This window comes from Rhinoraja longicauda, chromosome 7 (genome assembly GCF_053455715.1).
Source record: "Rhinoraja longicauda isolate Sanriku21f chromosome 7, sRhiLon1.1, whole genome shotgun sequence".
Lineage (NCBI taxonomy): Eukaryota > Metazoa > Chordata > Chondrichthyes > Rajiformes > Arhynchobatidae > Rhinoraja > Rhinoraja longicauda.
In genome coordinates, this window is record NC_135959.1 from 57303630 (window position 1) to 57319575 (window position 15946).

General features: G+C 40.5%; 1 protein-coding gene across 1 annotated transcript in view; it reads right to left on the bottom strand.

The window, feature by feature from the left end:
* dlg2 (discs, large homolog 2 (Drosophila)) overlaps positions 1-15946 on the bottom strand; it is a 507064-nt gene that overhangs the window by 67349 nt on the left and 423769 nt on the right. Inside the window, 1 exon segment of the mRNA XM_078402648.1 lies at positions 5608-5784. Coding sequence (XP_078258774.1) covers positions 5608-5784 — 177 coding nt within the window.

The window sequence follows — 15946 nt, forward strand, 5'->3', positions numbered from 1 at the left end:
ACATTTCTTACACATATTTATAATTTAAAATCACATTTGTGTGAAACCACACCATTTGATTCATCAATTAAATGATATTTAACATCCCAAACAGATTATTTAGCAATTCAAAGCAACATCAACAGTATATCCAATAGGTCAAAATTCATTTAAAAATCATTGCCAAATTCTTCATGGGGTCAATCTTTTTCTATCTGAACAGGGTGGATGTGTAATTGTATCTAGGGAATCTACAGATGAAGAATACCTATCTAGTATGAGCATGATTTATTTAATATAACATGATATCAATATTCAAGTATTTTCAATAAAAATACATTCAAACAAAATACATGCATTGTAATAAAAAAACAAATGGCCAATTTATCATGTCAAAACATCAACAAAAATATTCTAGGTATAAATGTAAGAAATTTTACATTTTGGTTGAGCTGTTCCAGAAAGGAAACTTACAAAGGTAATATATTCTGGATTCCAATTTAAGAAATAAGTTGAGTTACAGACTGTTTATCAACAAAAGCTGCAATTTATAGGGAGCCATAGAGCTGAACAGCATGGGAAAAGGCCCTTCAGCCAACTCATCCATGCCAATCAAGTTGCTAACAAATCTAGTCCCACTTCTGTGCACCTGGCTTGGATCTCTCCAAATCCTTCCTGTCCATGTACTTGTCCATGTGTCGTTTAAACATCATAATTTTAAACAATATAATTTCATAATTTCAAATAATTGTACCCACCCTTCCCACTTCCCCTGGCAGCTTGCTCCATTTACATACGACCTTTGGCGTGAAAAATATGCGCTATTCCCAATTAAAATGATGCATTGAGAAAATTCCTTTTCTGTAATGTATATACCAGTTTGTGCTAAACCCGAGCTATATTCCTTTTTCTCCACCTGCAGTTGGTGCTTGCCAACTTCAACTTTTTCTGGACATGGGTTGTTGAATGAACTGGCCCTTCATGACAGATGGGCATCCAATGAGCTAGTGCGTTCAGAAAGGCCAGTAAGTTCCAAGTTGGCATGATACATTAGTAAGAGTAATAGAGTCGCACAGCACTCTGGCCATTCCTGGCTACCACATCCACGCAGATTTGTTTGCACATGTTCTCATACACTGCTTGCCTGCATTGGGACCATATGCCATGCCTATTTAAATGTCTGTCTAAATGCCTCTTAAATGTAATAATTGGGTTTGTTTCTACCATCACATCTGGCAACACATTCTAGATATTAACCACTCTCTGTGTAATAAAATGTACCTCTCAAAGCCGTTTTAAAACTGGTTGGTGCTTCTAATGTCCTTAACGAGATCATTAAATGCTGTTCAAGGCCTTAAAAGTTACAGGAATGTGATATTTAAATGGAGTTTTAAGTAGGAGGAGTGATTCGCTTGACTGCACAAAACAATGAGAGGACCACTGCCAGTCCACTCTTATCCTATATCAATTATCTCTTCAACTGATCCCATTTTCTAAATAGACTGGACATTGGGAGTGAGCAATATTTTATAGTCTCTATACTTTAGAAAAAACATAACACTGGAGAGGGTCCAAAGGACAATCATTAGGTGTCAACTGGTAGGAACAGTTCAGTTGTGCTGAGAGACAAGAGGGGCTAGGTAGAGGAAATATGATTGTGGTATATGAGATTAAGAGGGTGTAGACAGAGTAGGCTGCATGAATCTTTGCTTCCAACTGAGATGAATACTAGAGAGCTTAGATTAAGGGTAAGGGGGGATATTTAGAGGAGATCTGAAGGGAACTAATACCATACAGAGTGTGGGGGAGGATAATGGGGGTTGAGAGGGATGGAGTGGGGGGAGGGGAGGGGGTGAAGGGAGGGGAGGGGGAAGGGGGGAGGAGGGAGAGGGGAGGGGGGGAAGGGGGAGGAGAGGGTGCTGCACTAATGCAGGAGAGGTTTGGGCCCAACGGGTCCACTTGGTCTAGTATTATATTATTTTGTCTAGATATCTTGCTGTATCATTTTGGACACTTGGGGGCTGTTGTGAGATGAATACATATATGGGCATAACGTACTAGGAGGAACCAGAACTTGGCGGAATATCTGGAGCCACAAGGACTGAAAGGGGTCAGACACGGGGAGTTTGATAAAATACATACCGGGACGAGAGCTGAAAGCTTGGGGAGATACAGACCTGCAACAGATCTGTTTGTACTACTACTTCAATAAATGACTAATTAAACTGAAAATACAGTTTGGAAAATCTATTTGTTGGTTTGCGTCAAGTTCACTCCCACTCCATGTGAAGTAATGGCAAGCGGAAAGGACTTTATTGGAAAAGATTGAAGTTGCCATTACATTTAAAGTAAGAACTGCTTCTAAAGAGCCATTTAACGTAAGAATTGACTATGAGTGAATTAAAGTAACAATTGCCTCTAAAGACCCATTAACAGTAAGAACTGCCTCAAAAGAGCCATTTTAAGCAAGAACTGGCTCCATGAGTGAGACTGGAGCTTGTGAATCAACTGGACAGAACAAGGATTGTTTTATTTTGCAAGCCTGAAGCCGAAGTCCACAGACTGGACAGGGTCGCTACCTACGCTAATCTGACTAACGGAGATTGGAAACTTCGAAAGCCAATGCGCAGGAAAAGTGAGTACAGCATTAAGCTTTATTGGAAAAACTATATATCAGAAGCTGTATTGGAAAACGGCTGCTGTATGGAATGCTGAGAACAAAGAAGTGACCATGAGCATCGCAAGATATCACTTTGTTTTGAATTCTTGTGCTAGATATGACTTTACGTCTACACGTCTTAAAGGGATAGTGTGCAAGTATGTCTGTGGTTAGATCTGATGTTCAGCCACAAGGTGGCGACGTCAAAAAAGATTCTGAAAAGGAAAAGAGGATAATCAAACTCACTGCCAAAGGCTGGGAATCGGTCTTTGAGAAGCACCAGAAGAGGAAAAACAAAAGATGTAAACAAACTAACAATGGACATGATGAAAGAGCTCATGAAATCATGTGAAAATGTAAATTAAGTACAATCCAACTTGATTCAATTAAACCAGCTCCATGATGAAATAGAAGAAGATTACATTGGTACAGTTATCAGTGTCTGAAGATGAACTCGAAAAGCAAAATCAGTGGATTCACCAAACAGTGGACACTTTCATCGAGTTTAACAAGATACTCGGGTGTGGTTATTCAAGTTTGGTCAGCAAACTACACATTTCATTGCTAGGAGTGCCACACAACAGAGTGTCTCAAAATCTAAATTGAGCCTCAAATCACGTTCTTCATCATGTGCATCTTTAACGCTCTCTGCTCGTATGAAAGCTCAGGCAGATATGGCCGTTCTCGAAGAATAGGTTGCCTACATGAAAGGCAGGCATGAGATTGAGGCACAAGAAGAACAATTGGAGGAAGAACAGAAGAGGAAGACAATTGGAAATGGAGAACAGGAAACAGAAGGAACAGCTGAGAAGACGGAAGGAACGACTGGAACTAGATGCTGAACTGGCAGCAACCAAGACGAGACTCAATGTACTTGACAATATGAAATCAAGAAGCAGCTCTAGAGCATCTGATCCGATGAACTCTTATTTGAGAAGAGAAATTGCTCAAAGGGAAACATCAGCTAAATTAGACCCACATGCAGCTGAATACTTGCCTGATCAAGTGCAACAGGTTGTTAGACCAAAACAAACAACTCTGGGATCATCTGCTAGAGCTCATGATAGGACCCATCTAGCTCAACACTCTCTTCAAAGGCAAAAGGCAAAGGCATGAGCAAAAGGGTATGCAGGGGCATGTTACCCCCCCTGGACAGTATGATGGAAGCCAATGTGATATGTATAACCTAATTCAAAAGCAAAATGATATCACTGTTCTTCTGACTCAACAAAATCTTTCTACTACTCTACCACCAAGAGACATTCCTGTTTATGATTGTGATCCTTTGCAGTATGAAACTTTCAGACACCAGCGAAAGTGGCGACGGTACTGTTTCATATCTAAGACTGGAAAACGATAGGAAAGAAGTGCATATTGCATTCTTAATGAGAAAATCCAGAGTGGCACCATTAAAACAAATGACGATTTCCAGAATGGAGCTTACAGCTGCTGTCCTAGCTGTCAGAGTTGATACAATGCTGCAAAAAAAATTACAGCTTCAACTGGACAAATCCATCTTCTGGACTGATAGCACAACAGTGCTTAAGTACATCAACAACAAAACTAAATGCTTTCAAACATTTGTAGCAAATAGGATCTCTTTTGTAAGGGATGCCACTGATGTATCACAATGGAGATATGTTAGCACAAAGGAAAATCCTGCTGATGAAGCCTCTAGAGGATTAACAGCAGATCGTTTCTTAAGCTGGAAGAGAAGTAGATTGAAGGTTTCTGGTTATTGGCCAGAATATTGGAGACCATACCAGATGCACAAGGTCTTGTGCGCACCAATCGACTTCAGACTAAGAACAACATCTTGGAAAGACTGATAACGAAGATATGTCAGCTCCTAGAAGCTGATGCCTGAGTACACCAAAGACTGGTGGCCTTAAAGATTGAAGAATCACTAAAGTAGATTAGATGCCAATAGTGCATACCTTTTTTATGATTATGTGTAAAGGTTTTATAGCTCCTTTTAATGTTTATTGGTAATTGTTTTGTTATATACGTAGAACAATTAGGGGCCGGCTGCTTTAGCATATTATATCATTTTGTCTAGATATCTTGCTGCATTATTTTGGACACTTGGGGGCTGTCATGAGATGAATACATATATGGGCATAACGTACTGGGAGGAACCAGAACTTGGTGGTATACCTGGAGCCACATGGACTGGGAGGGTTCAGACACGGGGAGTTTGGTGAGATACAGACCTGCAACAGACCTGCGACGAGAGCTGAAAGCTTGGGGAGATACAGACCTGCATCAGACCTGTTTGTACTACTACTTCAATAAACGACTAATTAAAATGAAAATACGTTTGGAAAATCTCTTTGTTGGTTTGCGTCAAGTTCACTCTGTGAAGTAATGGCAAGCGGAAAAGACTTTATTGGAAAAGACTGAAGTTGCCATTACAGATGCCCTTAAGTGCTTGTTTTAAGTTGCAATTTGATACAAGAAAACCTATCAATGGTCATTAATATATTTCTTGCTGGGTAAATAAGAAGCAGACATGCAGTTGCATAACATAGTAAAACAAATCATAGTATTAATTTTTTAAGCACATGTCGGTTGAATTTGCATTTTGATGCAATAGCTTTGATCCACAGTCAAACACAGAGAAGTCATTTTTGTTCAATTGTTTTATAAACATTAACATAAAATGCAATTAAAACATAGTGATAATTATGGGCACATTTAACTATCTCTGCTGGGCCTATAATTTTTTTAAAGTATTCGTTATGAGTCATGGGATTAGAAAGAGACTTTTCCAGACCACTCTCATTCAATTGCAGTTCAATAAAAGCATTGAGTCCCTTTTTTAGTTGAACCTGTTGCAAATCTTTATCTCTCCAACCATAAACATAACCATCAATGGTTAGGGTATGGGAACACAGGGAATAAAATATTTATTACAGTAAACCTGAATTAAATTGCACAGTAGATAATAAAATGCTTGATTTATTGACCTTTTTTTGCTCGGTATGACACCCATCTCTTCACTGTCTCCATCTGGTGTAACTCTTCGTGCCTGCCACCATTCATCATCAGAAGCGTTGATAACATGTAAAATCTCACCGTATATGAAGCTAAGACCTTGACTCGGAAGACCACTGTCCTTGGTTTTGTCATAGTCAAATAGAGCTCTGAAAAATATATATCAAAGAGTTTCGGAGTGTTGAATTTATTACTATATAGTTATTATTCACTTTAAGCACACATCATTATTTAACTTCATATTTTTATTCATATTTAACTTCATATTTTATGCTTAAAAATGTAGAAATCATAAACATCCAGTAACTTGATAACATACTCATTTCATAATTCATCTTTTGAATCGTAACAGTATGGAGTGCGAGAAATTCTTGAATTTCAAGCAAAGCTTTTTGCTCAGTGTGTACTAAATGCGCATTTAAACGGTGCTAATTGATGTAAAATATGCAGACTTTAATCATAAGAAGAAATTGCTTTGGTGCAGGCATTTGGACTTAAATATGTGCAACATTCATTATTGCTAATGCGCACCATAATACTTGGCAGAGTAATTAAAAATGAATCCCACCAGTCACAACACCAATCTGCTCTCACAAGGAAGTCGAAAGGAACAATTCCAGAAATTCCAGAAGAGAATATTAAGCAATTAATCATCTAAAATTCAAGAAACAGATTGAAAGAAAACCATGAAAAGTACTCATGGATCTAAAGGAAGGAATACAAAAGGAGAGCGGCCTAGAAATTCAATCATACCACACATATTAATATGTTAAGGTTCCAACCCTTAAAGGGCATCCATCTAACAAATAACAGCACAGCTGGAAGTGTTTGTGTTGCTCTGCGCTGATCACTAAGACTCAGGATGAAGGGGAGGGAACCCATTTCATTGTCCCTACACATCGTCCCTCACCTCCATGCAAGGACCCCAGCAGCCCTTCCAGGTGAGGAAGAGGTGTATATGCACTTCCACTAACGTAATCTACTACATTCGATCTGCTCCTTTACATCAGTGAGGTCAAGTACAGACTAAGCAACTGTTTCACCAAACACGTGCTGAGTCCGCCAAGGCCTGGTGGATCTCAGGTTGCTAACCATTTTAACTCCTCATCGCATTCTCATACCGGCCTATCTGCCTTGGGCCTCCTCCTTTGCCAGAGTGAGGCCACTCACAAATTGGAGGAACATCATCTTAGATTCCACTTTGGTAGCTTACAACCTAATGGTAAATATTGAATTGTCCACATTGCCCCCGTCTTTTCTATGACCACCCTTCCCAGTGCACACTTACTTCCCACACTCTTCGGCTCCCTTTTTCCCTTCCCTTCTCCATCTCCTTCCACCGGTATCCCTCCCTCAGGCTTCACATCTCTCCTTATCTGGCACCCTTTTGTCTTCTTTTCATCTGTAGCCTTTGTACACCCATCTGCTAATTGAACCCCCACCTCACTTGCATCCACCTATCACTTGCCAGGCTTCATCCTGCCCCCACCTCTTTTCTAGATTTCTCCCCCCTTCCTGAAGAAGGGTCCCGATCCAAAGTGTCACCTATTCATTCCCTTCAGAGATGATGTCAAACCTGCTGTGTTACTCAAGCACCATGTATTTTACTCATTGATTGAAACATTAACTTCCATGTTGAAATAGAAGAAGGAGAATCCAGATTCTCTGCACAGGGATTCTAGGGGGTACCGAGGTCAGAACTAATAAGCAGGTAGCAGAAGGGGACCAATGAAATAACACTGAAAATTAGTCTCTGCACCCCTGAGCAGTATTAGAAGAAATTCAAAGTCCTTGTTTACTCTGTTAAGAGTACATGCAGTTGCACACGCACACACACATATATATATATATATACACACACACACACATTGCAGCAACCCACTGCTGGCTGGAAAATGCACTCCTCATGGCCTCAATAATTCCAAACAACTCATAGTATAAAGGGTACCACACATATTTGGGTGCAACAATGGGTACTTTGGCAATTCCAAAGTGGTAACACAACTTTGAAGACACAAGGAACTACAGATATTTTGTTTTTATCTTGCAAAACAAAGTTGGAACACTTTGCTTTGCAAGATAAGGTCACTTGTAACAGTGCTTATCTCAACAACCTGAAGGGGTTTCTTCCAATCCCAAAGACATGTCAGGCTGCAGGGGAGGATCCCTCTTATTTGGGCAGTGGGCTGTCACGGACTGTCTCCTTGTAGACTGATTTACACAAATTTGCACCTGACCTTTAACATTTTCCCTTTCCTTTGAATAATGAATAATCTGTCCAAGTATAACTGCTTGCTCGGCAGCTCTTGTCACAGGAGCATGCCTGTGGAAATGTTTGCTACTTTATTCAGTCTATCTGCCAGAATACAAGAGATATCAAGGAGCATAGGGATATCAACCTTTAACTTTTCAGTCTTTCTGCAAATAAATAAGCTGTAAATGTTGGCTTTACTAATGGAAAATCAACTTTTGAGCAAATTCTTTCCAGCTAGGTGTGTGCCACTTGAAACAAACACCATGGTGCAGTGCCAAATTGTATAGCTGATGGAGCATATTCCTTCTTTGAGAAAGTGGGATAACATAGAACTAGTGCAAATGGATAATTGATGCTCGGCATGGACTCAGTGAGCTATATCTCCAAACGAAACTTTCATTGAAGCACATTGGTTGCCTAAGGCAGAAAACCCTTTTAAGGTAAGGAAGTAAACACTTTTAAGGCAAGGAAATGACATCTTCTATATAGCTTTATCATTGTAGCAGATCTGCCTGTAACATGGTCCACTTTTTATTGGGATTTGTTTGGCAAACATGGATAGTGCAAACTTTGTGCAGCATTGACCATATGTTATTGGTCAAGATAGTTTAAAGCAAGCTCGCCATTGAATGAGAAATTTTAGTCCCCAAGAAATGCGCAGTTCTATTATTCATGAGTCAGTTAGTCAAATAGATGAAATTTCTTCAAAATTTCATTAAAACCAGTCATGCATTGTAGGGAGAGTAAATAAATCCATGAGTAACCAAACAGATGACAATGGATAAAAAATCAAAATTTGGAAGATGCGAGCTGAAGAGAAATTTTAGTTCAGAATGTTGAGGTAGTGGGAGACAGCAGAAGGGAAAAGTCGCATGTCTTCAAGAAATTATGTTTGTAAGAAGAAATTGGTGAAGTTTTACAAAAGCAGATGAAATGCACGTTTACAGATGTCAAAGTGAGCTTATTGAAAAACTGTTTTATACAGGGCACATAAAAGTGCCAAGAATATTACATCAATTTAAACTGGAATGCCTGCTGCCCAATTGTTGGCTTGTATTCAAAATGTTTTAGTTAACACTACAAAGAGACCAATAATGTTCTGAAGAGTGAAGGATAATTACAGAGAACTGTGCTAGAGAAATCAGGGGAATCGGAAGACTGAAAGATGCAGTAATATTGCTGCCAGCCATGTGGTGCAATTTGTGATATGAACCGCTAATAAAGTTCACAATGTCTTATGATAACTGAATAACCAAGATCCAAGATAGACACAAAAAGCTGGAGTAACTCAGTGGGACAGGAGGCATCTCTGGAGAGAAGGAATTGGTGACGTTTCGGGTAGAAACGTCACCCATTTCTTCAGACTGAAGAAGGGTCTCGACCCGAAACCTCACCCATTCCTTCTCTCCAGAGATGCTGCCTGTCCCGCTGAGGTACTCCAGCTTTTTGTGTCTATCTTCAGTTTAAACCAACATCTGCAGTTCCTTCCTAAACAAGATCCAAAACGTTTTCTGACCAGACTGATTGTTCATACTCTAATTTTTCTTTTGTTATGAATCTTTTAATGTTTTATATATTTTCTTAACATTCTGTTCAATTCTCAGATCTACAGTTGTTGATCTGATAGTTAGCAGGTGAACCATGCTGTATATCCCAGTTTGTAATATGTAACACCATTAGTACATAGACAAGAAAGCAGAGTTGAGGGTACAGTCAGATCAGCCAAGATCTCATTGAATGGTGAAACGGACTTGACAGGGTGAGTGGCCTTCACCTGTTCCCAATTAATATGTTTGTATGAAGATTAGGAAGTTCAGGATCTTCAATGACCCTGTCAGTGCAGTTTAAGGACTGATATCTAGAGGTCCCCTCTGTGAAGTTTACAATCTTAGTTTAGTTTCGAGGTACAGCATAGAAACAGGCCCTTCAACCCATGCCGACCACTGATCACCCATTCACAATAGTTTTACAATATCCCACTTTTTCATTAACTCCACACAGACATCACCTGAGGTCAAGATCGAACCAAGCCTCTGGTGGTTGAGGTTGCAGCTCTACCTCTATGGTAGAAAACCATAAAATGTTAACTTCAAGGTACATAATTTCTAATTAGAGATAGGAGTAAATTTCCCTGTGCACAGGAGGGGAATGGGAACTATGGACATGCCCTTTTTGTTTTCTTTGAGTTATCTCCAAGATTCAAGATTCACGATTCAGATTCAATTTAATTGTTACATGTACCAATTAAGGTACAGTGAAATTTGAGTTACCATACAGCCATACCAAGTAAAATGCAACAAGACACACAGCCACATAAAATAAAAATTTAACATAAACATCCACCACAGTGGATTCTATATTCCTCACTGAGATGGAACGTAATAAAGTTCAGTCATCTTCCTCTTTGTTCACCCGCGGTCGGGGCTGTTGAACCATCCGCAGTCGCCACTGCTGACTGTCCGAAGCCCTCGCGTCAGGATGATCGAAACTCTGGCGTCGGGACGAATTGGAATAGCTCTCCGCGGCATGGGGCTCCTGAGTTGGCCTCTTCTTACCAGAGATTGCGGGCTTCACGTTGTTAAAGTCCACAGGCCCCACGGTTGGAGCTCTCCACAGTCGATCCTCGGCAAACGGACGCAGCTCCACGATGTTAAAGTCGGCGCCAGGCCCACGGCTTGAAGTGCCGGGCCGGTCTCCAGGAAAGGCCACCAACTCCTCGATGTTAGGTCGCAATGGGGACGGAGATATGATACGGAGAAAAAACAATTGCATCCCCGTCCAGGGAGAACTGTTCAGGGAGAACTTTGATCTCAGTTCTCCCTGAACAATATTTATCCAGTATCCAACATGATTAACAATGGTATAAGAAAATAACTGCAGATGCTGGTACAAATCGATTTATTCACAAAATGCTGGAGTAACTCAGCAGGTCAGGCAGCATCTCGGGAGAGAAGGAATGGGTGACGTTTCGGGTCGAGACCCTTCTTCAGACTAACAATGGTCTAGGACCATGAAAGATAATTTACCAGTGGCCTAGAAATTGAATTGCATAGCATTGTGTCTTATGTTTTGTATTTAAATCATGAACGTGCAGTCAAATTACTTTGTTTGAGAAATTTGTGCTGACATTCCACTTTTCTTCACTTTGAGCCCTTGAGCCCTTTGCCCTTTCTCCGAGTTCACACACACACAACTTACCCAGAAATACTACCAGAGAAACATCTGGGTTGAATATGTAATTGCTGGAGAACTGGTATAGTATCTCACCCAAGTGGTTGTGTTAATTTGAAACAGCGTCAGCCCCACTGAGTTCCAAAATTCATTGAAGCAGGTTGCAGAGATAAATCTCAACTGGCGAATTAGCTATTTGAATGGTACAATTGAGGTGAGTGAAGTGAACTGAATTGAATACTTGATTGTCACATGTGACAAGTCACAGTGAAATTCTTTGCTTGCATACCCGAGACATGCAAATAGTCACCCGTAAAGGGCGCTTACAAAGTACCCCCGCACCAGGTCCCCCTGTGTTCTTTCCCCCTCCCCCCTCCTTCACAGCAGTCCCCCCCACGCCGGGTCCTCCATTGTTCATTGTTCTTCCCTGTCCCTCATGGTGGTCCCCCCATCCTGGGTCCTCCTCTGTTCCTTCCCTCGGCTTCCTCACTTCCACATGTCTGCCTCCTCTGTCGGTCGGCGCCATCATTGACCTCCGCACTGACCTCTCCACTAATGTTGTCGGGTCCTCTCTGGACGCCTCCGTGGCACTGACTCAGGCCCAACCGACCCAGGCACCGATGGCCTCGGGGTTTGTCGACCCTCGAGACTCCACCTCCGACCCGCGAGGCTCAGGCCCGCGAGGTTCTGACCCACGAGGCACCACCGCCAGTCTGCGAGGCCCGGGCCGCGAGGCTCCAGTCTCGGCTTCTCAGCAGCACCTCCGGAAGCCGTCTGCCACGGCAACACCTCCGGACGTGCTATGAAAAGTGATATGACCAAGTTGTTTTTGAAGCAGGAAATATGGCCCCATATCAGCTGCAAATGCTCCAAATGAATTGTTATGAATAATGAATGAATTATGAATGATGTTATTCCAAATGCACCCTATTCCTTACATGTCACACTTTGGAATACCAGCACATATTTCTCAGAGTAATTTGAATGCATTTTCATGATTTTTACACCAAATTAATATGCAATTCAATTTCTCGGGCACACATAAACTGGTAAATAAATTTTCATGCTCTCTGGCCATGTGTTAATGATGTCGATTATTGGATAAATATTTTCAGGAATAACACATCTGCAATTCTTCCAAACACAAGCATGAAATCTTGTACATGTATCTGAAAGAGTACACAAGGCCTTGTGATATAAACGTCAGATAGTGTACTGTTACCAAACGAGGGCATTGGCTAAGCTATCTGTGCAAGTAGATATCAAGATACTATCTTTTGACATCGTGTGATTGCTACCAATTGATCTATGGATGATCAGGCCATCGCTCCATACACAATGAAAGGTCAGTGATTAAATGTGAGAACAACTTAGTGTCATTTTCTATGATTTTTGTTTTATAAAAGGAATAGAAGATACCATGTTTTATATATATAAAGGTCATATTCAAGGTGAACCAGATAACCGTAAACTTGCATGCATAAGTTTTTTCCTAAAAAGAGATAATGTTTATGAAAATGTTTTCAATATTTCTGATAATTGCATATTGAAAATTAATGCGGGATTAGAGAATTTCCCCAATAAACTTCCTTGCTGGATTATTTTTATCATTAATATTTGTAGATAAATTGACAATGTAAACAAATTGCCATTGTTATTGCCAATACTCTGATTACTAGTATAATCCTCTGAAATTTAAGAGGTCCTGGTCATGCATTTTCTTTTATTAATTCAACTCCAAACAAAGATTACTTATTCATCTATATCAAGCCTCATCTTTAAAAACCCTTCCATTTACAGTTTGGTCATTCTAGGGGAGTAAAACCACTCTAAGTTATTTGATAAACTAATTATATGAATTGGCTGATCAGAACATCGGGAGCAGGATAACAGGATTAGGCATTACACTGTTGGGCCTGTTCAATTAGATCCTGACTGATTTCACATTTTCATCCAGACCAGGTAGTATCCCATCAATCTAAAAAAATTCAGCAATCCAAATTTTGAAAGCTCTAATTCTTCTTTTTGAGGGAGTACTATAATCTAAGATTTTAAGTTAGTTCTACATTCTTTTACAAACTACTTTCAGATTGATTGAATGGTTCAATTTCTCCCTTGTTTTACTGTTTTATTTTCTCCCGAGGGTTGTTTCACGATTGATTGCTTTCATAAATCTTCAATAATTTGACATTTGTAGCTTCCAGGTGTTTTCTACATCTATACTTTTATGGCCTCTCCATTTTTTTAAATTCTTTTGAATAAAAATTGACATCAGTTAGTCTTATTTCTTGTCCCTCTGGAGCATTCTGCTCACAAATAACAAAATAAAGTTGTTCTGACATAGTCACTCTCAGCAAAGAGAGTTAATCATACAGTGTGGAAAAGGCCCTTCAGTCCAACCTGCCCACACTGGGCAACGTCTCAGCTACATATGCAGGCATATTCACCTGCCTGCATATGGCTCGTATTCCTCCAAACCTATCCTATCCATGTACCCATTGAACTATTTCTTAAATGTTGCGATAGTCCCTCCCTCAACTACCTTCTCTGGCAGCTCGTTCCATACACCCACCACCCTTTGTGTGCAAAAATTACCCCTCAGATTCCTATTAAATCTTTTCCCATTCACCTTAAACCTGTCCTCTGGTCCTCGAATCCCCTACTCTGGGCAAGAGACTGTGCATTTACCTGATTTAGTCTTCTCATGATTTTATACACCTCTATAAGATCACCCTGCATCCTTCTGTGCCCCAAGGAATAGAGTCCCAGTCAACCTCTCCCTACAGGGCCTGTCCCACTTAGGCGATTTTTTAGGCGACTGCCGGCGACTGTCAAAGTCGTAGCAGATCATCAAAATTATCTTTTACCCGACGGCAATGACCATGACAATGCCGAGTCAGTTTGAGATTACAGCGTCTTCGGAAACATCGCGAAATTCCCACGCTGTCAATGCTTCTCTGGCGTCCTAATTTTCGCTGAAATCACTGACAAGTTGGTAAGTACTTGACAGTTTTGAACTATAACATCTTGTATGGGTTACTTAAAAACCAAGCATCACTGTAATAAGGCATAAACTGGATTTACTTCCAGTTTACTAATAGCTGTATTAAAAAAAATAAATTAAAAAGTGGTTAAGTGGATTTTTGTGAAAAGTGTGTGGGCATTCTTTGAAAATGTACAGGAGCTGCATATCTGGTTTCTGGGTTGCATATCTGGGTTGGGAGCCTACTTTAAATGTAATGGCTGATGGCCATAAACATCGCGAAATTCCCATGCTTACCTGACCGTCAAACTGTCGCCTCCAATCTACCTGTCAAATGTCCTGGTGGTAAATAAATTGGTTAAACATGTATTTTTTGGTTTTTGAAATTACTTTACTTATTTTAATATTATGTGCTTCTAAATGCGTCTAAGAGAACCTAACAAACCTGGGGACAGCATGCGACAGCGCCCGCAATAAGCAACGATACCTGGCGACAAGCGAGCTGTCACTGAGAAATTTCACTCCAGATGATTTCTCAGTGACGCGCTGAGATCCACTACGGTTCTTGGAAGACTCCTCACGATCATGCCCGCGACACCTGGCGAACTGTCGGTGACAGCCTAGTCGCCGGCAGTCGCCTGAAAATCGCCTAAAGTGGGACAGGCCTTTATAGCTCAGACTGTCGAGTCCTGGCAACACCCTCATAAATCTTCTCTGTAGCCTTTCCAGCTTGACAACATCTTTCCTATAACTAGGTGCCCAGAACTAAACACAATCCTCTAAAAGCAGCCTCACCAACATCTAATATAACTGCAATATGACCTCCTAACTTCCATACTCAGTACTCTGACTGATGAAGGCCAACGTGCCAATGTCGTTAACTAACAGTATGCTAGTTCCAAACAGATAGCTTACTGAATCACAGTGAAAATTGACAGATATGATGGGACTCATAATAGGAGTACTAAATGTTAATATTAGATAGATTGTTGTCTCCATCAAAGGTTTATATTGTGTTTCAACATACAGTATCTTAGATATCTGCAATGCCTCATTTATTAGTACAACTAGTTGGTGGGATGAAGTTCCATTTGAGAGACAAAAGTAAAATACTTTAGATACCAAAAATCCAAAATCCAAACATAAAATACTGGAAATACTCAGCATGTTGGATAGCATTTGGAGAGAGAGAAACAGCATTAGTGTTTCAGGATCATTGGAACTTGCATGGTTTAAATGGGCCACGCTTGTTTGCTCTCATTCCTCGTATGACCATTCTCTGTAGTTTTATCAGTTTCGATGCAGAAAACATAAGTATACTCTGAGGGGAAAAAAAAGGCAGAAGGGAAAGAAGGGAACATCCATCAGTCAGACAGTGGTAATTCTGCAGATTCTAAAGGGTTGTTTGGAACTGGAAATAAGTCACCAGTACAGAAGACTGCAGCACTGCCAAGTTGAATGAGCTTTCCCCCGTGTTCACTCTCAGGAAGGGAACTGTACACCAGTTCTCAGTCTGAAAGGTACAGATTCTCGAATAATCATGAAGAGATCCTTAGAAATTGCCAATCTGTCTGAAAGCCTGTGCAAAATGTTGAGAATGCAAATGGAGTCTAGCTTCAAACTTGCACACAGCTTTATATGATATATGCTGTCTGGGACTGTCTTGATACTGGAAGCATCCCTCATCTCTCACATTTTGCCAGAGGTGTACTTCTGCCAGAACCTAGGATCAGCACTTCATTATCTCTTAGATTTGGAGTGCTATGTTAGTGCCCCTTCGCTGTTTCAAATACCAACAATTACACTGCCGAAACTTCTCAATCTAAAATCCCTGAAAGAGTTAGAGAGGAAGAAAAGACTGAAACTCATCAATCAGCTGCTGCACATCACGTTCTAACTCGTA